Raw genomic sequence first — 23903 nt, 5'->3', positions numbered from 1 at the left:
AGCACCGCTCGGCGCCGGCTCTGAACATGGAGCTGATGATTTGGCGGGCTTTGAAGGTTTCCCAGCCATGGTCTTAGCTGGGGAACCTTCAGGCTTTAACAAGCCTCTAAGAATGAGTTTGTTTCTGCGCTCCTGCAGGACTCTAGGGCTAAAAGCGTGGCAGATGGAACAAGAGTCCTGCAGGTGCAGAGGGCCCAAACAATACACACAAGAAGTGTGACCATCTGTCAGAGACATCTTCTGACAGCACGAGTCACACTTCTTGAAACCCGATACCTTAGTATCCTTAGACATTCTACTGTAAAAACAATACACAATACACTAAATTATAATAACAATTTACTATAAGCAGAAAAAAAGGGGGGGAACTACCGCTAAACAGAGGGACAGAATTCCACACACACACACAGAACAACCAAGGGAAATCTGTACTACTAAGGGGAGGGTCAGAGGCCCAACCACCTTAAGGGTGGAGAAAAAGGGAGATTAGCAACTAAAAAAAAGGGGAAGACTAGTCGCTAACTTCACTAATACTAAAGGGACAAAAGAGGATAAAAGACTGACTAAAAAACTACCTCAAAAGTTATTAATAAAAATATATGACCTGGAGCCGGTGAAAATGCAACCTCGTAGCTGAAGTGGCAAACGAGATCTGGGTATATTTCGCCTAGCATTATGGGACATAGGATAGCCTCGAGCCAGTGAAAAATAGCTCTCGAGCTTTAGTATTCGGCCAAGTCAGAGCCGAGGTTCGGCTCCGAACCCATCCAGCAAAAATGCAGGTGAGATTGACAACTTAACATTGCATCCTTTGGCATGTACCTCATCAGGGACCTGCAACAGTTCAGCATCCTCAGAGGTTTCTCACCAAAAAAATACAGGGTACAACCAACATGTTACAGGCGGACCTATTAAAAAGCCCTTCACTGTATTCAGTTTTTTACAATTACTGAGGGGTTATCTGTGCTTGATCTACAAGGCAGTCTCCAGCTCAGCCTTGATGGAAATGCTGCATAGTCACAAAACTAACTACATAATGGTTACCCACTCCAAAGATTTAACCTTGATCTCTGACATGAATAGAGCAAGCTGGAGAGACAGATGTGTCCCACTGACTGCCCCTCGTCTGGAACAGGCTTCCTATTCACATGAACCAGAGCCGTTCAAGTACAATCTAAACCAATGAGCAGGAAATCACTAATTTACTCCTCTGGGGTAGTGCCCATGTCCCTTATGGACAGAGGCAGTCTGTAAAAATTGTTAAAACCCCACTTGCTGACCCTTGTTATCTTTCCCTTAGGGATGGAAAATTGGGTAAAATCTGGATAAAACTGGAGAGGCTTGCAAGGGCTCTTGAGCTTTTAGCCTACTAATCTCTCATGAACTTATACACAGCAAGTCCTAAAACACCAAGAAAACATGATTTTATGCAATTACTATAGCAATACACAAATTACTAATAACAATACTCCATTTATTAATCCAGTTCTTTGAGTTCCACTACATCATCATAGCTTGGCTTCTTTAGGATCAACTCCTGTTAGCTATTTCACACTCTCCTTCCCTCCTTTGGTCCTGCAACCTTTTAATCAAGTCCAAATTGTCCTTAAGAGACTGGCATCTTTTGAACACTGGAAATACATCATTCAGGCTTGCATCTCTACCTAGTGGAACCCGCTGTTCTTCAGACTGTGCTCCTCAGTTGTTCCCAGAGTTCTCCTAGTGACATTTTTCTACATTCCTTTTGCCTCCACTGGGTTACCTTAAGTCTTTGGCCCATCCTTTCACCATAATCAGGTTGTGGCTAGGTACATCATCATAAAGTGCAATCCATTGATTTTTTACCAGCCTTTGAACAGGGATAAACATTACTCTTCTATGTTGGCTGTCTGCACTGCAGTCTTGTTCTATATATACTCTTGAGGTACCACACTGTAGTTGTGGCCTTGGTTTCCACAAAAATGAAAACATTTTTCCTTCACTATATAAATGAAAGTGAAAAATACTACTGTCTACAGTAAGCTGGTACCCATGCAGTTCTATGCACTTTCTTCAGAAAAATCATCCTCTAGGAGCTTGGTCCCTTCAGTAGGTTCATATTACGTGATAGCAGATGCATTTTGTCTAATGCGTCTTGATCGAACATAAAAGAATAAAAAGCAAAATAGCGAAGCAGCTTTTAAGCAAATTCTTTCCTTGGGAAAGGATTCGCTTGGCCGCTTACGTTACTTTGCCGTTTTCGGCACTGTAGTGCGATTTCGGAGTTGGTATATTTAAGTAGGGGGTGTGTGGGGGGCACAGTGAAGCCCCCCACTTTATGTAATGTTTTAAAGTTTTTTTTGGAACAGCGATTTTTTTCCCTTGGAAAAGAATCACAGTTCTGAGGTTTCAACATTGTAAGCTTTTGCTTACATGGGGTCGATTAATCATCATTCGCTTTTGTAAGCGTTCGATGACATAATTTAGACCCCATTCAGCTTGAGTTTTTAAGTGCAAAATTTACACTCTTTCTCCTCTCTGTGTTCTCTGGAATAACAGTATGTTTTATATTTTTTTCTTCCAGCCTTATCATCCTGGTCATTTAAAGCTGCTTCCATCAACTCCATGTGCACTTCTGCTGCCACTACCTTAGCTTCTAATAGTTCCTTCTCTTGTGTGATAGTCTGGATTGCTTTGGCGTTACCATTTACAGCTTCTGTAACTTCATCAATTATTTTGCCACTCTCTAACATGGTCCTCAAGTTTAGTATTCATTTTCCTTACTTCAAGGAAGACGATCTTTATGTTTTTCTCTCTCTCTCTCTGCTACCCCCCCAATCCCACTGCACAGCCTTGTGGCTAGTCATTTATCCTTAAGGAATTATTTTTGTCAATCTCTTTCTGCCGCTCTCCTTCTTTACATTTTACTTTCCATCTCAAGGTCATATATTGCCATTAGTGTTGCAAAGTTGCAAATAATCCTTCTTGTAGCAATATTCATGATTTTTCAAGTGATGCATTGCTTATTTATTTTGTTCTTTGAGGGAGTGGTAAAAATTGTGCGTTAATCACTCAGTGCCATATCAGAAGTCAAAGTGTTCTCTGATGTTTAGTCATACGACTCATATAATTATGGGGAAACTTACTGTTTGTTGGCATCAACTTGACAGAAAATCATCATCAATGAATGGCTGCTAGCATCTTTTAATCACTTTTACACTTGGAGAAGACAGACAGGGTGATTGTTGCATTTTTCTCACTTTCCACCCATTCTCCAAGTTAGTGTAATCATAAAAGTTATTATATAGATATACCAATCCACTTATACATAGTTTAGGGGTGTGAAAGCTTATCTCCATATCAGAGGAGTACAGGGAGGTTTGCTCTCTTGCCAAAAATGTGTTTCTGTGACCTTGAGAGTGTTGCTGTTTTTGAGTTGTGACCTCCCATGGTTTTACATGTTTTGTAGTTGAATAATCACGTAATCGAGCAAGTATACCTATAATTAAGGCCATTCAAACACAGGGTGGCTCCTATGAAAGCATCTTTGCCAAACCTGTCAAACATGCACAATTCTCTGGCAGGTGAGTTAGAATACAGGAAATTTAACTGCAGTTGGAGACTGAAAAAATTAGGTAGTCTTACATTCAATCCACATTTTTAACAAAACTGTGGTAAGGCATCCAAGATGACATCAAACTGCAATGAACACATCAAGATATGAACTTGCCACTAAAGAGATCATACAAGGAAATATACAAGGAGCCTATGTCAACGTTTGGAGACGCTTTTGGGCTAAGCCTAGTTATTTGTGACCAAGTGTAGGTTTCTTGGACCTACGAATATCCCACATGGAAGAGTCAACAGTGTTAGGTTTTGGGAAATGAAAAATTATCCACTTCATCCTGAGAATCTGGGTCAAAAAATTCAGTTGAACACTCATATGGAGCAACAGAACTTCCTTTTCTTTAAAGAAGAAGAACTGAAGTGGGGCCTCACTTCACCTGAAGGGATATTCTGATATTATGAAGTGTTTCTTGCCTCTCATCTTCAAATGTAGAAGAAAAGGCTGAAGATGAAGAAATTACTAAAGGGACCTTGTCACTTCCCTGTGCAGCTGCCATTAACCCTCTGCTGCAAAGACAGGTCAACAGGCATTGACATCAGTGGTGTCAGGAAATGGCTGAACACCTTCAGTGTAGTGCGGACAAATAAAACACAGTCAAATGCAACCTCAGATGGGAGAAATGTCAGGGAGACATCTGGAAAAGATAGAAATCTAGAGGCCAGTGACATCTAGGGGACGGACAACAGTGCGTGACCAACATTTCACTGACTGAAACCACTTTCAAGATGTTGTACCAGGACCTACTATCTCGTTCAGCTCTTGATCTCACACTGGTTGCACAACTCTGGCAATAGACAGAATGCCACATGCATCTGCTTCAGATATGGGCTGCTTGTGGCAACTGGAGATGGAGAGGTGCAAGATTAGGCGACAACAATTATGTTTATGTGATTGACATCACAAGGACTACTTCACAAAGAGGAATAAATAAAGTCCAAATTACAAAGATGCTCTGAACCTAGTTGTAAACCTGCACAAAAGGAACCTGAGTAACAGCAGCACAAAAACAGGAAAAGTGACATCAGTGTCTGTACAGTTCCTGGCCAGAACTTTATTTGCACATGTTGTGTTGTTTGCAGGAAAGAGATGCGTTCTTTGATTTTTTCTGAAGTGCTTTCTTCAGTGCTTTCCTCCAGTCTTCTTTATTCAAACTTCCTACTCTTCCTGTCAAAAGCAGAGGTTTGTACATACTTTTTTTCCACCAAAAAACATGGACTTACTCTCCATTACCCCCTAAGTACCAACTAAGTACCATGTTCAATCATAGCCTCACCTCAGGTTATGTGCCTACTGAATGGCGCACAGCGACGATTATCCCACTCCACAAAGAGGTGCCACCATGGACCCCAGAAACTACCACCCAATTAGCCTGACAAGCCTGGTCTGCAGGCCCGTGGAATATATAATCTTGGAGCTTATAAACAAAGACACAGGTAACCTCCAAATCCTGGACCCCACCCAGTCTGGGTTTGTAAAAGGTAGATCATGTCTACTAAACCTGAATGACGTCTTTAAAGCAGTCACTAGAGCCATAGATGAGGGCAAGGTAATACACACAGCCTATCTTGACCTCGCCAAGGCTTTTGATTCCATCCCCCACTCCGGAATTATAGATAAACTCACTAAACTGGGCATAAATCCCTACGTCACAAGATGGGTGGCCAATTAGCTCACTGACAGAACCCACACAGTAAAAGTAGCAGACTCCAAGTCTGACTTCAGACCAGTGACGAGTGGAGTACCACAGGGTTCAGTCCTGGGTCCTCTCCTGTTCGGCATCTACTTCTCTGAAGTGCAGGCCAACACAGAAGGTCTTTGGCTAACAAAGTTCGAAGATGATTGCAAATTGGGATCAATAACAGAACCACCTAATAATGTAGACATTCTACAAAAGGGCCTCACAGAGACAGATGCTTGGTGTCAAAGTCATGGCCTCAAGCTCAATGCCAAGAAGTGCATTGTCATCCCCTTTGGGAAAAACTCTGTATCCATGAACTACCACATAGGCGGTAGCTCACTAAAGACTGAAAGTGTGATAAGAGACCTCGGAACACAGGTGGACAGTAGTCTCTCCTTTGATAACCACATTGCCACAGTAGTCAGGAAATCCTTCTATACGGCACACCTCATCACAAAAGGGTTCTCCTCTAGAAAAAAGGAGGTCATTGTAACTCTCTTCTCATCCCTCATCAGACCCATTATAGAGTACAATGCCCCATTTGGCATGTATCTCACAAGACACTTACAACAACTGGAAAGGCCACAAATACCTCACTAAGAGGATTACCAGCCTCAAACAGATGCCATCCTCAGACTGTCTCAAAAAACTCCAGCTCTACTCTGTCGCATATCGCCTACTCAGAGGAAATCTCTGCCTAACATACAAAGCTGTGTCAAACCCAGAGCTGTTGGACATGCTCCACATGAAGAAATCCCAATATCTCCGAACCACATACTCTAGGGACCTAAACCTTGTCACCACAATAAACAGAACATGCTGGAGGGATCGATTCCTGTCCCAGAGACTTCCTATACTCTGGAACAAACTACCCATTCATGTCTAGCAAAGCTCCTCACTGGCCCTATAAGAAAAACCTTGATGACTGGATGGGAAACAGAAAATTCACCCCGAGGATCACTTCTGCAGCACTGCTTGACAGGGGCACAGGAAAATAATTTCTGTGGGTGGAGAAAGCCAGGGAACCTTTTTTGTTTAGACTTATATAGGCCCCAGGGCAGATAGCCTAGTACCTACCTATGAACCTATTAGACATAGCTGGATTTGTTGATAAAATTGATGCAGGAATCATTTCAACCACATGACAGATGCACCCCCAAGCAAGAAGCCTGATGCCAAATCAATCACAGAAAACAAACAAACAAAAAAATCATTATAAACCACTTACAACTTTGAAATTGCAGTGCTGTATTTAGGGGTTTTCATTTGTGACAAAAGAAATGGAAAAGACAAAATGGTGTTGTTTTCATATGTGTATCCTATGTCAAAGTTGACACCAACTGCTGCTGCTAGTAATAAATAGAAATCTGATACAAAAAAATCAATGCTGGTGTTTTGGTAACAGCCCTAAGCTACACAGCTACTACAACAGAAACTATGTAGATGATACTGTTTATTAGGTTTGTAAAAATCCAAAAAACAGAGAGTCCTGATGCATTTCAGCTACATTGGTGTTAAATATTAACATCCAGTCATATGCTTTCTATCAGTGTCAACCATTTCACTATGTAATATTTCTTTCTGCATTTATTTGGTCAATTCCTCTACTTCATTAGCTCTACTGTGGCCCTTTCCTAATTATGTATGTGGCCTCACTCCATATTCCCTGCCTTCATCATCTTATTACCTTCACTCTAGAAACGCCACAGTATTTACCATCAGACCTCCCAACCGTCCCGAATTGCTCGGTATTTACCGAGTTTTGGGGTCCAAATGAAGGGGTGCCACGATTCCCGAGTGGCACTCCTTCATTTCCGATTTCTTTGCTTTTGTTTTTTTTATTTTTTTAATTTTTGCGCTGTCGGAGCTGACGTCATCACGTGCGTGATGATGTCAGTGCCATCAGCACTACCAGCTAGTCGGAACTGAGCTCAAGGAGCTCATGTCATCATTTCCGGCTGGCTGCGAGCAGGCGGGAAGTGCTTAGTTTGAACTGTTGAATGGCAATTACTTCTGGCATTTGTGCTTAAGTGTAGTTCTTCTGAAAGCATTTTGTACCTAGAGTACTCGGCACTGTCGGCAGTCTGATACGCCAAAGTATGTTAAGAACTAAGAAGCTGTACTTGCACCCTTTGCTTTTCTCGGCGGATTTATTAATGTCGGATGTGTGTGTGTGTGCAGATTTGGTTTTATTAACCTTAGCTCGGCAGTCTGCATTTAAGTGTAGACTGTTTTCACGTAGCCTTGTGTTGCTGTAAACAGTACTGCTGTTAGCAAAGTGATAATGACAGAATCACTGTCTCGAATATGCAGGACCTCTTCCGACGCCTTAACTGTCTGGAGTAAGCTGCCCAAGTGTTATCTCTCTGCACCAACTCTGTTATCGACAGTAGCTGTGTAGCAAAAAAAAATGTAGTTTCCATTTCAGCTGCTAAGAGCAGTCTGTGGGTGGGGGTGGGATTGGAATGGTCAGACTATACCACGCCATGCATTTCTTCACTACTTGGATTGGTATGTGGTGTTTAATGTTGTGCAAGTTTGTCAGTAGTTCCCAGTCTCTCTCAATATTCCCTGACAGAAGGAATTTAAGGGTGCTTGACTACTAGCAAGCCTGTGAAATATCTGCGTGTCATTTTACATAGATCAAATCTGCGTTTTCTTTAACTTGTCTTCTGATTTTGCTTTGGGATTTTGCTGTCTTTAGTAAAAATTATGCTTGTACGACAGAATTTGGAAGGTTGCAGTTACTAAATAATGTCTGTTAAACAGTCTTCCTTATAACTGAGTGACTGATGACACATTTGTTTATGATATCCCTAGCATCTGTGAATAATCAACTGTCTCTGCTTGTTAGGTCTGTTCTAAACTTTTCCTCTTAAGTTGATGCAAACCATTTTTAAACCTTTCTATGTGACGGATCATGTAAAATAGTATGACACCTTCTGGCTTCACCTACTAATATAGTATTTTTTTTTGTTCTCATGATATGCACTGTAAAACCTGTTTACATAGAATGTCAATGTATTAATAACGATATGTGTTATTTAAAATAATTTTTTCTGTTATAATCAGTATTCTTTAAATGTATTCTATGAGACTGGTTTTCTTATAAATGTGGATATGCTGACTTCCTTTACATAGTTGGTTGTGTAGTTAATTCTTTGAAATGTGTTCTGTTTTCTTGTTGAAGGTTTTCTTCCCTGAGTCCACTGTGTTTGTGGGCTTACTTCCAGTAGGGCCAACCTGGTAACCAAAGCATTCGTAAATAAATTATTAAATAAGAGTGCATATCACAAATTGTTCTAGTCTGTGTGTGTGTGTGTGTGTGTGTGTGTGTGTGTGTGTGTGTGTGTGTGTGTGTGTGTGTGTCTCTGCCACTTAACACTGACCTAGCCCCTTTGCCTACCCTTCTTTATCTTGCATGCATTCCCTATTTCCTTTCTTTCTGTATAAAGAAAAAAGAGATCCCCGTCTCCTCACTCCCCACCAATAAATGTTGCTCCGGTTTCCTGCTAGCCTGCACATTCTTCTATGTCATTATTGGTTCATGCATTTTGTTTCATTGCCTACTGGAAAAATGTTCAAACTATAAATTTAAAATGCGCTCTAACTTAAGTCTAACAAGTGTGCTGTATTGTACAAGGAATGTAATTTAATAAAGTCAGGAAGGTGCATCAAAGAACGCATGTATGTTTCTTGTTTTGTTTACAAGGGGCCTATGATTTGAAAACAGCCCAAAGGTAATCTTTATCCAACACTGGCCAGATGCATTTTCTTTGGATGTGGTGTGGGTTTCAATGCTGTTTCAATGAATGTGAGTTTCAAGGGCAGAGTCTATTTTCATTGTGAGACAGTATTGCTTTGTTTAGCAGATACTTATTCCTGTTTGTGCATTGTGCTATAAAATGTAAAAATAAAATCCAAATAGTCATTGTAGAAGTAAAGCAATATGCACACAAGTGTTTATGGTAAATGGGGTGAAATAGCCAGGTAACTGGCCATTGGAATGGCTGCAGGGGGACTCTGGTGCCATATTTTGGTTGTCTGTTCTTCAGTTTGCATTTGAAAGTTATTATCCCACAATTCCGTTGGAGTGGGAGGGGTTATGTAATTATGTATGCAAATTTTACGTTAATCAGTGTACAGATTTGTACCTATTTTTCATGGGCCTTGTCCAGATTTTTGATGATTCCAGGTTGAGAGGTATGTTTACCATTCCCTGGTGCAGTGTTAATACTTGAGGTCCTCTCCCTCCCTCATTTAACTTTCTCCTTTCTTCTCACCTCTATCACACAGACAACTAAACATTTGCTGCTCTCAAGCCAGAGGTATCACTATCTCCCACCCCTTCCCCGACTACTGGCATTTTCTACACAAACATCAGCAGCTCTACTGGTGCTGGAATTTCAAAGATCTTTTCCTACATTTAAGATGCATTACACAAATTTTTTATTTATTATACTTAAAGTTATCTATTAATAACTAATATATTTCATAACAGACCTGGTATTCAGCAAAAAAAAAGCTTTAGAGAAAACAGCTTACCTCTTTGTTGCCATTGGTTCTTGGGATATAAACAATGATATGAGACAAGTTAAGGTAGTGATTCAGACTCAGAGTCACAATCTACAAACAATGGAAAAACGGCATCAAATAAAATGTTTAAACGTTATTCAGTGCATACATTACAAACAAGCAGGTTTTGGTAGTGTAATACATGACTATTTCAAAAAGGTTTTATCACATCATGTGGGTCTGGTTAGACAAACAAAAAGAACTGCTACTGTATGTGATCAGCACATCATTTAAGGAAGGCTATTATGTTTACTTGAAGTGTAGTGCCTCAGAAATCCTTTCTTTTTTCTATGAAAGTGAAAACAAGGATTTCTTCAAACCAAAGTGTTCTGTTGTCGGGACATTCCCCAGTGCTGTGCAACCATGGAGTTTACATACAAGTTTGGAGTAGGGGTCTTGTCACCCCTCCATTATGGGGATGCAACATATTGTAAGGACAGGGAAACAAATGGATCAACAGTATTCCCAAAGTGAAGGTTTTGTGATTAAGCTCATGGGAGTAGGTAATCAATACTCAAACAAAAGTTGCAGAAGTTACTACAGTCCAAGTCTAGATTTAAAGCAAAATTATTTGTTCACCTTTCATTATAGTTTGGTGGAATTCTTGCATGTAACAAAGATATTTCAAAGGTGGATGCACAGAACAATAAGAACATTGCATTTAAACTAACAGAAGTGAATTTGACCTTGTAACATATAATATAATCAACCAGTGAAAAGAACGAGTGGTTCACAGGCAAACACAGTTATATCAAAAGCAATGAGGAATGGTCTAAGTTCAACCAGTGTAGGACAAGAACAACAGAGTTCAGTGCTGCACTGTTATATCACCATGAGAACAAAGTGCAATTAATCACAAAACTCTGCATCTCAATAACTCAATACACTTTTTCAGAAAAGCAAAAATAGTTTTAGCTGAAAGACACTCCATAAATGGAATACAGTATACTGTTCAAGAAAAAGGCATTTCCCCACCATGCAGTCTTATCCTATACTCTTTTTAAGGGCTTCATCACTTGGGATCTCACAATGTTAAAATGCACTTTCACAATCAGCCCACTGGCACAGACAGAAAGAGTATGCTCTCCTGTGACAATGATGATCTGAACTTCAATAGCAGATTAAAAGCCCGAGAGCTGGCTAAGGGGAAAGGAGAACTGAACAGTCAAAAGCCAGATCCCCTTTAGTATAATGGAATGGGAACACAGAGAAAGACTGAAACACACAGAGGGAATTCCCACACTGTAGGAGCATCCCTGTGCTGAAGCCACTGTCAAACTCCAGGCAATAGGGGTAGCTAACATGGCTTCAGCTGGGAATGGTAGAATGCAGAAAACCCACAAGATACTATGAAAAGCATCAGCCAAATTCACACTACCTATACTGTAAAGTCCTGTACATCATACATCTATCTGCCTGGGCAAAGAGACTGAGTAAATGAGACAAAAAATCCTTGTCTTAGTGTATAATAGCCACGGTTTCAATTTCAGGCTGTCAGAGTTGATTTCAGATAAAGCCTGGGAAATATTAAAATGTAGACAGATATTACTTACACCCCATTTACATATTATATTATACACACAGTCACATCACTATATACATGCAGCAGAGGAACAGTAACTTACCTTGAATGTTGGTAGCAGTTCACTTTCCAGTGATAAATCCATGCCTTCCAGGCTGTAAAAATTAATCACATATCTATATAACCATGTGATTTTTTTTTGGCTACAAAAGTAAAGGCGTAACTGTTTAAACAAGCAAAATTTTTACATTACAAAAGTTTCTTCAAATTATCAATGTCACACCGTCCTGAAAACATCAACAGTTCTAATCCATTTTTCAATGAAACACACTGCCATACAATGTCTGTCCCCTCCAGTTCAATTAATTCACCACCAGGACCACTGCACTCATGTCTCCTAAGATAGGTTCAATATGTTTCCTTGCACCTTTACCTTAGCAAACTTCTGAATGACCCCACCCTTCCAAATGCTATACGCTATAATGACTGCTGTCTGATCATTCCACTCATTTTCACTGTAACAATATGCTTTTCAAATAATTCTCCTATCTCTCTCTCTCTATATATATATATATATATATATATAAATATATATAAATATATATATATATATATATATATATATATATATATATATATATATATATATATATATATATATATATATATATAAAAAGGAGAAATCGTGTTTTGCATTTCATTTTAAATTCAAATATTATGATTTCTGACCTTGTTTGAGAACACATTAGATGTGGCATAATGACAAAGATCCTTGTCTATTTTTTTCCTCATCTTAAACCATCAGCCCTGGAACTTGAAAACACTTCTCATCACAGTCACTCCCCACATCCTGCCACTAAGCACTTACAACAGGACTCACCAAAATGGCAAAGGCTAAACTAGCATGCCGCATTACCCTGAATGATAGAAACCTCCCTTTATAGGAAAAGTACAGTTGTGTGAGTTGAACCTACCATAACAGTAGATGTTCAAATTATCACCACTTCAGTAGCCTTAGCTACATGTGCTACATCCTGATAGAAGGATATAACAGCTGGCCAGCTTCAAAATCTTCAGGACTCCTTCCATATGTCCAAACTGTCAAGCAACTTGAGCTCAGCTAAACGAAAGTTATGTACTTACCTTAACGATAGATCAATCTCATCTGACTTTTGTCTAGTTCAACATATGGCATGTCAGATATGACAGGATCTAACCTTAGCACCATATTTGAAGCTTCTATGGCTCCAAGGCTATGACTCCACCCCTACCCTTAATTCCCTGAACTCCAACCCAATACTTCAGATCGAGTCTGCCCTATAGGAAAGTGTTCATACCTAGTGGCAGGAAATAGTAGAGAACCTAAACACAAACATTTTGGAGCTGGATCAGAGGAAATTTAACTAAGATCAAGAGACAATATTGGTCACAGACAGGGTTATAGAGAGGTAGCCACCAGATCATCCCAAATATATACATACAAGAAAATCTGACAAGACAGATGGAGGGAGGGGGAGGTTGAACTGGACAGAAATCAGAAAATATGGATAAAGAAGTTATGTGTTATCATAATATTCCATCTGTGTTGTTCATCTTCTTTCATTCATCACTGATGGGGGTTCGGTTCTAAGCCCACGGAACTGAGTCAGCCTTTTTACAAAGCTTGCGCTAGCCAAAAAACTTGCGCTAACCATCTACCAAGAACGGCCTTCTCCCTGTTACCTTAGAACGAGTTTGCTAGGAAAAAGAGAAGTAAAGCTGAGTCCACTTCTGCACAAATACCCTAGGACACCATTTGGACCCAAAGCATCCCCCAGGAGCCTTTGGAGGGGGAAGGAGGGTGGGAAGTGATGAATGAAAGAAGATGAACAACACAGATGGAACATTATGGTAAGACATAACTTCTTTATCTGATGTTGTTAATCTTCTTTCTATTCATCACTGATGGGACAGAATCCCAAGCTACCTTGAGGTCCATGGGCGGCCCTTATGGAAGAACAGTCCTGAGTACCACTGAGCTGAAGAAAGCTCTTCCAATGGAGACCAAGACCAGTTTGTAATGATTGACAAAGGTATGAGGCTTAGCCCAAATAGTTGTTGGCCAAATTTCATCCATGTAGGCCCTGGAATGGAAAGCTACTAATGTTGCCATAGATCTAGTGGAGTGAACTTTAATCTTTGGCATACGTTCTTTACTGAGGGAATAGATGAAACGTATGCAGTCCCTTAGCCATTTTGATAATGTAACCTTGGAAACAGCATCTCCCATTCTGGGCCCAGAAAAAGGAGATGAAAAGCTGATCAGACTTATGGATAGGTTTGGTCCTGTCTAAGTAAATCTCAGTTGCCTATGTACATCCAAGGAGTGAAGACAGTACTCTACTCTACTGGCAAAATTCAGAAAGAACACTGGTAGGTCAATGGTCTGGTTAATGGAAAATTAAGAAACAACTTTGAGAAGGAAGGATGGGTTCATCCGAAGTGATACTCTGTCTTTATGGAAGACCAGATAGGGCCTCTTGACACACAATGCCTGCAGCTCCGAGACCCCTCTGGCAGACATGATGGCTACCAAGAACAAAGATTTCCAAGACAAAAACTTTAGGTCACACTTCGCAGCAGGTTCAAAAGGTTTTTGAGTCAAAGACTAAAGGACTAAAGTGAGGTTCCATGGTTCCACAGGCTGCCAGAAGGCCTGATAAGAAAGGTTCCCTTGAGGAAGGCCTTGCATAGACATAAAAAGATAAGAGGGGTGCCATCTATACCATTGTGGAAATTAGAAATTGCCACAAGGTGTACTCGTACTGTAGAGGCAGAGGCTATCAAAAAATCTTAGCCAAGTATTGAAGTACCGCAGTTACTGGAGCCGAATAAGGGTTTAGCATGTTATCCTTAGACCAGATGGAGAACCCTTTCCATTTATCCTGATATAGTTTTCTGGTGGATGGTTTATGAGAGGCCAGAATGATGTCTAGAACACGCAAAGAGAGATTAACTTGCCTGGTTACTAATGGAAGTGGAGAAACAAGCTGTCAGCTTGAGACTGGAAAGATTTGGGTGACTCCACCCTTGGGGGTGAGTAATCAGATCTGGAAGAGGGTCCAGAATCCACGGCGGTTATACTAGGTGAGGCTGAAGGAAGAGGAACCAAACTTGTCCTCCAAAATTGTGGAATCAGGGGAATGGGAGGATAGCAGTAATGAAGTCCCGTGGGCCAATCATGGATTAGAGTGTCCCTCGGGGAACTCCCCTTTCAAGGGAAGAAGGGCAAAATAGCTGCTGCACTTGTTGCTTGAAGGGGAGGCAAAAAGATCGCAGCAAGTCTGGCCCCAGTGGCTGAAGATTTCTATTGCCACCTCAGGATTGAGGGACCACACGTGAGGAAGGAGGATGCATCTGCTCAGTTTGTCCGCAATTAAGTTGGAGCTCCCCAGGATATGCATTGTTATCACAAAGCGGTTGGAAGCTATCGCCCACTGCCAAATTCTCATGGCAGGACTTGGTTCTTCCTTGTTTGTTGATGTACCAGACCACTGATATACTGTCTGACTGAACTGCAATTGTCCCAGAAGGAATAGCCAAATGAAATGCCTGCAATGCTAACAGCACTGCTCTCAGTTCCAGAACACTGATATGCAGGTGGGCCTCTGAGTTGGACCATTTGCCTTGGACCGTCTTCCCCTGGAAATGGCCCCCCCACCCGATCAGGGAAGCATCCGTGGTCAGAATGGCTCTGGGCTGAGGGGACTGAAATGGGCGACTCCAAAATTTTGTGTCTGGCCTCATCTACCAAAGGAGGCCCTGTTTGCAGGAGTTGGTTACTCGAATCTGCTAACAGAGGGGGTGATAGTTTGGGAACCATTGACAAAGAAGGAGCCACTGCATGATCTGCATATGTAGCTTCACTAGAAGCACTACTGAAATTAAAGCTGCCATCGAACCTAGGGCCTGAAGAACTTCCCTTGCTGAAACTTTTGCTCGAGAGTATCACTTGGAGCTGGAGCCTCAATCGCTGGAGTCTGTGATTTGGGAGTGAAACTAGACAGGACTGGGTAATGAACACTGTTCTGATGAATTCGATTTGTTGTGTAGGAGTAAGGTTTGATTTCTCCCAATGTATCCTTATTCCCAAAAACTTTGCCAGAGAGAGTATACTGCAGTGCTGTTACTAGAAGATGCTCGGTGGGGGCGGTGAGGAGCCAGTCATCCAAACATGGAAACACCCGGAATCCCTGTAGTCTCAAGTGAGCTGTGACCACTGCCATGCATTTCGCACTCTGGGGGCAGTAGAGAGACCGAACGGCAGGTTATGAAATTGATAATGACTGGCCCCTAGCCAGAAGCAAAGCAGACTCCTGGAATATTTTCCCATCTTGATGTGGTAACACGAATCTCGGAGATCTATTGAGCACATCCAATCGCCTTCTCTCAAAAAGGGGAGAATGGACTGAACTGTGACCATCCGGAATTTGGTTTGGGTACCAGACTTGTTTAAGCTGCTGAGATCCAAAATGGGTCTCCAGTCCCCTGTCTTTTTTGGCACCAAAAAGAATTTTGAGTAAATTCCAGATCCACATTGGTCTGGTGGGACTGGTTGGATGACTCTTTTGTGAGACAGCGTTATAATCTCTGAACCTGCTTCTTCCCTTTGACTGGGTGGAATATCGGGAAGTTTTCTTGGAAGATTTGGTTGACAAGAAGGGGAATGGTGTAACCTCTGGTGATGATACTCTGCACCCAACCATCGGTGGTAATAGATTGCCAGGCAGCTTGGTGCAAAGAGAAACGGCCCACGACTGCTTCCAGAGGTAAGCAATCGGGCTGCTCCTCAGGAGTGCTGGTAAGGCTGTCCAGAGAAGGAATCCCTGAAGCCTTCATTACGAGGACCCCCAGTGCCTCTGTAAGGATGTCTTACGGAATTGTTACCCCCTCTGCTCCTGAGGGTATCACATCACCACCACGTGGGGCACGGAAAGGACCCTGAGATTTTTTTGTGCCATATTTTCCCACTCCTCCGATTCCTAGAGAGGGTATGTTGAGAATTGGAAAACCGTACACCTATGGCAGACAGGGTCTTTCCATCTTGTTTGCACCTGGCTTCACTTTGGACCCAACAAGGGACGATGCTTTGATGGGAGCATTCAAAAAGGAAGACTTCAAGGGGTCCGCAAGGTCACAAATGTGCATCCAGGCATGACGCCTCATGACAATGTCCGAACCCGCTGCTCTAGCCGCCCCTTCAGTCGCATGTGAAAGCAACCTCATGGACGAGTTGGATATCGATTCAAGGGCTGCGAGGTCACTTTGTCCCTGACCTCGTCAGACAACTGTCCTGTCCCTCTAGAGCCTCATAAAATGTGCCAAATCATTCAGGGACTGTATACCAAAGGTCCCTGATGCAAAAACTCGCTTTCCAAGTCTGTCCACAGCCAAGGGCTCCCTGCTGGGCGGGTGGACAGTGGGACTTTCCTCAGCCAAGTCCTTTTTCATGGCTGCCCGCCACCACCATAGCATCGACTGGTAACCCTTTGGACCAATGCAGGTTCTCCTCAGGAGGGTAAAGTATTTTGTCAGGTCTCCGAGAGATTGCCTCAATGTAATCAGGGTTCTTCCAAGTGTGCTGCATGACGAGCTCGTCAGCAGGCAGGGTCACCCAAGAGGTAGAAGGCCGGGCGTGGAAAGCCTCCAGGAACACAGACTAGTCAGATGAAGGGATGGAGGGCTTCCAGTCACCTCTCTGCTTTAGCATTTCTAGGATGTCTCCAAAGGAGACATCATCAGGAGGTGACCGAGGGGACCCTTCACCATCATCGTAATCTGTGCCTTCCGTTAACTCGGGTGAGTACATGTGCACATCATCTTTCGAGGGGGCTCCTCAGTGGGGGTCTCTGAGGAGGACTCTGAAGAGTGGGTACCCTGAACAGGGCTGTCCTGCGGCTTCTCTGCCCGGTAGTCAGTGGCAGCTTTAGCTCAGGGGGCAAAAACTGGGGTTCTGACATCAAAGGAGTGCTTCCAGAAGCGAGTGTCCTCTCCATCGCACAGAAAGCAGGTCCGCCCGAAGAGGGATGGGAGCCCAGAACCGAGAAAGACAACCTTGGGACCGGGATCACACCCTGCTCTGACAAACCCGCCCCCATGGATGGAGACTCAAGCAGGATCTGTGCGGACGTGGTTATCGGAATAGATGACGGAACCAAGGAGAAACATGGCTTTGTGTCCCGGACCGAACCCCCCCCCCCCGCCCAATCCTCAGAATGACGAAGGACCATTTCCGCAAGAACCGAAGACCAAAGGGAAAAACTCGAAGCCTGAGTGAGGTACACTATAGGCGCCGAGGTGATGGGTTCCGAGAAGGATGTCGAAGCAGGTGGCTTCGGAACCTAAATGGTTGAAGGAAGAGTGTAAGATGGAGTCCGTGGAGAAACCAACCCAAGACCTGTAGGTGGATGGGTCTTAGAAAGTGTGGGTATCCCCCTGGCTACCAACAGCTGGTCCACAAGACGCACCATGTTGTGTTCCGATAGGCTCCTGGTGGATCTAGTGGATACTCCGGACAGAGAGTCAGGACGTTCAATGAACAGGCTATACACCTGGCCCAGAAACAGATCTACGGAAGGGGAGTATCAGATCCATGGTGCAAGGTCTGGCGGCACCGAAGTCTCAAGTTTCAAGACCAGGAGTAATGGGGTCAAATCCAACTTTGTCAGTAAAACACTCGGTACTGAAGTGGCACTCTAAGCTGAAATGGTCGGTTTCATAATCGTAGCTGACGAAGGTATTGAAGGTGTGCCCTGAGCTGAAGTGGCCACAGGTGCCAAAGTCATAACAGGCATAGTAAGGTCTACAATCGGTGCCGAAACTTGCACCAGTATCAAATGTTTCCAGATGCTCAGAGCCGAGGAAGACAGAGCCGTAGAGGCAAATTTAAGCTTCGAAGACAACTTTTGGACCTTTGATTTCATAGGCTTACCCTGATCACCCGATGGTGAGGAGAGAACTGAGTAGGACCTCTTTTTGTCTTTAGGAAGAGGGGGTTGAGACCTCAATTGCAGAAATGGTCTCTGAAAAGGGAGACTTAAGTAACCTTTTCAGTATCAGTTTATTTTTGCGCTCATTAAGAGTGCGCTGACTGAAACTCTGACAAATGTCACAAGGAGGCTGCACTGAAAGGTGGGGCACCCCCAAACAGTATACACAGTCACTGTGAGAATCACTATTAGGTAACTTGCCACTGCAGGAAGCACAATGCTTAAAACCTGAAGTACCTTTCTTATCCGACATCTTGACAGAGGGACACCACAGGCCAAAAGTCTAGCCAGCCAGAAGAAAAAAGTCAAGCACCTTTCAAAAAAGTAACAATTGTACCACTACAATGATATGCAAGAGAGAAAGCAGAAACACTTTAGTAAAAATTAATCCTAACCGACTAGACAGGAAAGGAAAATACCAGCTATGGCAGTGAAGGAATACCACAAGGGTAAGGGAGGAAAGGCTGTACCAACAGTAACAGCGGGTAGAGCAGAGAGGAAAAAAAACAAGGTCTGACAGGAGAAAACACACCAGAAATACTTTTCGCTCAATAAAAAATGAAGATATCAAAAGTTTTTCACACAAATATCAAATAAAGTTTCACTTAGCTTCCAGGCAGACGCTTAGTTCGAGAGTTTTTTGGCTGGCATGAGCTAGGTAAAAAGGCCGACTCGATTCCAAGGGCTCGGAAACGAACCCCCATCAGTGATGAATGGAAAGAAGATTAACATCAGATCTACTGTTATGGTAAGTACATGACTTTTATATCCAATGTTGTCTATTTTTGTCCAATTCAACATATGGGACAGATTCTCATGCTGTCTTATAGGGGTGGTATTAAGGAAGGACATTCCTGAAAATGGTGGAGCCAAATGAGGAATGACTGTGCATCCATCTTATAATGCATAAAAGAAAGTATGTCCAGTGGACCAGGTCACTGCTGCAGAAATGTCATCAAATGGATGGTAGTTTCTTAGAAAAAGCAGGTGAGATAGCCACTGCTCTGGTTGAATGGGAATTTGGTTTGAAGTGCAACTCTAAACCCATTCAGCATAGACAAGAGATATAATTTGATAGCCATTAGGACAGTGTAAATTTTTTAACAACTCTGCCAAGCCTAGCTTTAGAGTAGGCAATAAAAAGTTGATTGGATTTTCTGAGGTTTTTTTTTTTTTTTTTCGATGAAGACTGAGCCTGAGCTGGGAATGCACAACTAGCATGTACAGAACATATTCTCTCTTGTTTGAAAACTTAGGAAAAACACTTGTAAATCTATGGTGTGGTTTAAGTTAGTTACAGATGCCACTTTTAGAATGAAGGATGCATTAGTTTGCAGAGAAATCCCATCCTTATGCAAAACCAGAAAACTTGCATCAGAGTGCCTGTAACTCCAAAATCCATCTTGCAGAGGTGATAACTAAGAAAACTGTTTGCCAACTCATTTGACATCTATAGCAGCTGCAGCCTCAAAAGGAGGTTGAGTTAGGGCCTGGAGCATAACAGTAATATTCCATGGATGTGCTGGCTCTCTAAGGGGGAACACAGCAGAAAAATTCCTCTAAGAAAGGCTTCTGAGATTTTGAAGGATGCCGCAGAAGAATCATTTTGTCCAGTATGAAAAGTGGAAATTGCTGCCATTTGAACTCTGATGGCGAAATAGCTAGAGCCCTATTTAAAGAGTTCAGCTAACAATTCCAAGACTGATGGTATGGGAGTAGAGAAAGGATCTAAGCCTTTAGCCATTACCGAAAAAGAAAACTTTCCATTTACTGTTATAAATCTTTTTCGTAGCAGTTGAAAGAATTGAAAGGATACTGGAATGACTGGAAGAAACAGTACTGAGACTGGACTGAATGTTTTTATCTGTTAATTAAGCAGGACTGTGCTGAACAGGTGTCAGTCTCTCTTGCCAAGTCTTCTTGTTCCTTTCAGAATAAAGTCTGCACACACTGTAGTTCAGTTGAGAATGCTTTATTATGCACAGTGAAGGTAGTTCTCAACAATATCTCAATACTGTTTCCAATAACAGTGCTGATAAACTGAAAAAGTCCTCTGCATTCGTATTCATATTCCTGTGGAAAAATGAATTAGTCCTCTGCATTCATATTCGTCATATTCCTTTCCTCAGTAGTATCATTAATATTCTGGAATGCTGGATATTTGACCTGACTTCTGTACTGAAACTCGAGTGCCTGTACTGCAAAGACTTTCTACACATCAGTCCAAATGAACTATGTCTGCAGTATTTCTTAATACCAAAACCCTACAAAATCTCTAAATGCCACTTTAGCCTTGGTTCTCAAGCCCTGTACCATACAAACAAAATGTGTTTGTACTCAAATGTACCGCACATTCTGTTCTTATTAGTATTCTTGACTGAAGGTTATTTTCACTGACTGAAAGCGTATTCACTGAAACTGTACGTAAACTGTGAAGCCTGCTTTAATATGGCTACATTTCTAGACTTATGCAAAGGGAATATTGTATTTTAGTACATTTAAATGATACCTGATCTAACAGCAGTTTTCTAGGAAGTTATTATATCAACAATGTTACTGGGGAGCCTGGCATCTCTGACTATCTGACTATAGTCAAAACTGTTGGAACTATGCAATTAAGTTCATGGAAGTTTGATCTGGTGGAGGCAATCCCGACTGGTGAGATAGAAGGTCTGGCTATTGATCCAGCATCTATTGCAAATGTACTAGTATAGGCCACAGAAAGGGGGACTATGTTTGCTTGGGCCAAAAGGGGTTAATGAGGACTACTTTGGCTTTGGACTGTCTGGCTTTCATGAGGAAAAAGCAAACAGGAGACAGGGGGACAGTTGCGGACCAGCGTCTCTTGCTGATTGACTCTGTGCAAGGATCAGGGCAAAGCAACTGCTGCATTTGTAGCAGTAGAAGACAAACAGAAAGCAGCAAGTTTGGCCCCAGCAGCTGAAGAAGTGTTGCCACTGTTGGATGAACGGACTACTAATGAGGAGTTAATATAGTTCTGCCCAACTTGTCCACTGGAACATTAGAACACCTCAGAATGTGCGCTGCTATCATGAAATGGTGCAGCTACCTCACCTGCTACCACACCCTGATGACCTCTCAACACAAGGGGTAAGAACATGTTCCTCCTTGTTTGTTGATGTACCATACTACAGCCATGTTGTCTGACTGTATGAAGATCACACCCTTGGGGAAGGCATTCTGGAAAGCCTGCAACACTAGGACTGCTCTCATTGCCAAGATATTGATGTAAAGGTTTGGCCTCTAACTTTGACCATATACCTTGGATCACTCTCCCTTAGAAATGCACCACCCAACCTAGAAAGGAGGCATCCAGGATCACTACTGCTATACGTAGATCTGGTTGAAAGGGATGCTCTTCTGTTATTGAAGGAGAGATAATCCACCACAAGATGTGTTGACTGTAAATTCTTGTGAGACAAATCCTGCTGTGTAAAGGGTGAAATTTCTGAGACCACTGAACATCTAGTGTCCACTGAAGAATTCTCATATGGTAATGAGCCACAGGAATGATTAATATGGAGAAAAACACGAGATCTAATAGACGTATCATTAATTGTGCTGGAAGGTAGGAATGCTGCATTACCTGTTTGTCTGTTTGATACAGAGAAAAAAACTCAGTGTTGTGGAAGACTGAATCTGTACAGTAGTATCAAGGTGGCGTTCAATAAATTCTATCTGCTGTGTTGTAAGTAACTGACACTTGTGAAAAATTACTGATATACATAAGTCCTGTAAACATTGGCAGAAAAGGCCCAGATGTACCAGAAGATGCCTGGATGTAGCCATTAGGAGTCAACTGTCTAGTTAGGGAAAGACCTGGATTCTGAGTGTGTACAAGTGTGCCTCTAAAACTGCTATTCCCTTGGTGAACACCCTGGGGGCTGTAGTGAGAATGAATCGCACAGCTCTGAACTGTAACTGATTGACTCCTTGCCGGAAATGGAGAAATTTCCTGGACTACTGCTCTATTTTCACATGTTAATAAGAGTCTTGGAGATATATCGAGCACATGCAATCATCCTTCCTCAGAAGATACAATACAGAATTGTGAACATCTGGAATTTTGTCTGTTTTACAAATTAGTTGAGATGGTGGAGATCCAAAATTGGTCTTAAGTCCCCCATTTTCTTTGGAACTAAAAAGAACCTTAAGTAGACTCGGGATCCTAACTGGTCTTTGGGGATCGGTTGGATAACCCTTGCAGCTTGGAAATCTCTCCTGCTGCTGACCCCCACTGACTCGATGGAACATCAGGAATGGACTTCTTTACAGGAGGACAAAAAAGAAAAAAGGAATGGAATAGCCTCTGGGAAAAAAAGTTATGTACCTACCATAACGTTCCATGTTAGTTGTCCTTCATCTCACCTTCCTTCTTACTGGACGGGTTCGGAGCCGATCCTCGGCTCCAACTCTACCACTTACTATAGCTCGAGAGCTCTTTACTGGCTCAAGGCTACCGCTTATCCCAGAATACCCAGCACCAGTTACCCAGATCTCATTTGAGATAGCTCACACTAGACATAATTATAGAAGATAATCCATTAATAAAACCTGGATATACAGTTAATTGTCATGGTTTGGTTGAGATGCAACTAATAACAAAACAAATTAGTCAGTGAAACCATTGAGAAACTCCTCTCAATCCTCGAGGAAGGAGGGAGGGACGCAAGAAGGAAGGCGAGATGAAGGACAACTAACATGGAACGTTATGGTAGGTACATAACTTCTTTATGTTAAGTTGTCCAATCTCACCTTCATTCTTGCTGGATAGGACATCGTCCCTAGCACCTCAATACTGGGTGGCTCATTGGAACAGACTCTTCAGAACTGTGGAACCAAAGGAAGATCTGCCCCGGGAGCCCACATCTACTTAGTAATGAGAAATTAATGTATGAGGATCTGCCCAAGTAGCTGCTGCACAAATTGAATCTATGGGCAATCTAGACTGAAATGCTACCCAAGTAGCTGCTGACCTGGTTGAATGACCTTTGGGTTTTGTTGGAAGATCTTTTTGTCGAAGTGGTAGGTATGGACGATGGTGTCCTATAACCATTTTAACAATGTTACTTTAGAAACTGGAAGGCCTTGTTTGTTGTTAGCAAATGAAAGGAACAACTGATCTGATTTTCTCATTTCTTTAGTTCTATGGAGATAGAAACGAAGTTGTCTATGCACATCCAATTGATGTAATCTGTGTTCTGCATTGTTGGAATGATTATGGAAAAAAACAGGGAGTTCAATGGACTGATTCAAATTGCGGTCTGAACAAACTTTAGGTAGAAAAGATGGGTTAGTTCTCAAGGAAACCCTGTCTTTGTTAAAAACTAGGTATGGAGGGCGAACACATAGTGCATGAAGTTCTGAAACACATCTGGCAGAAGTAATAACAAATAAGAAAAGAGTTTTCCAAGAGAAACTTCAAGGAACATGATGCTGCTGGTTCAAAGGGTGGCAGTATCAAGGAGGCAA

General features: G+C 42.2%; 1 protein-coding gene across 1 annotated transcript in view; it reads right to left on the bottom strand.

Annotated features, from left to right (window-relative positions):
• Positions 1–23903, bottom strand: part of PGAP1 (post-GPI attachment to proteins inositol deacylase 1) — a 2682422-nt gene that overhangs the window by 1870979 nt on the left and 787540 nt on the right. Inside the window, exons 10-11 of the mRNA XM_044060619.1 lie at positions 11486–11537; positions 9831–9911 (exon numbers count right to left, since the gene is read on the bottom strand). Of these exons, the coding sequence (XP_043916554.1) occupies positions 9831–9911; positions 11486–11537 (133 nt within the window). The remainder of the gene's footprint in view (positions 1–9830; positions 9912–11485; positions 11538–23903) is intronic.

This window comes from Protopterus annectens, chromosome 2.part0, assembly GCF_019279795.1.
Source record: "Protopterus annectens isolate FY-2018-M chromosome 2.part0, PAN1.0, whole genome shotgun sequence".
Classification (NCBI taxonomy): domain Eukaryota; kingdom Metazoa; phylum Chordata; order Ceratodontiformes; family Protopteridae; genus Protopterus; species Protopterus annectens.
Note: the sequence above shows the minus strand (reverse complement) of the source record. Positions and strands in the feature narration are given on the sequence as shown.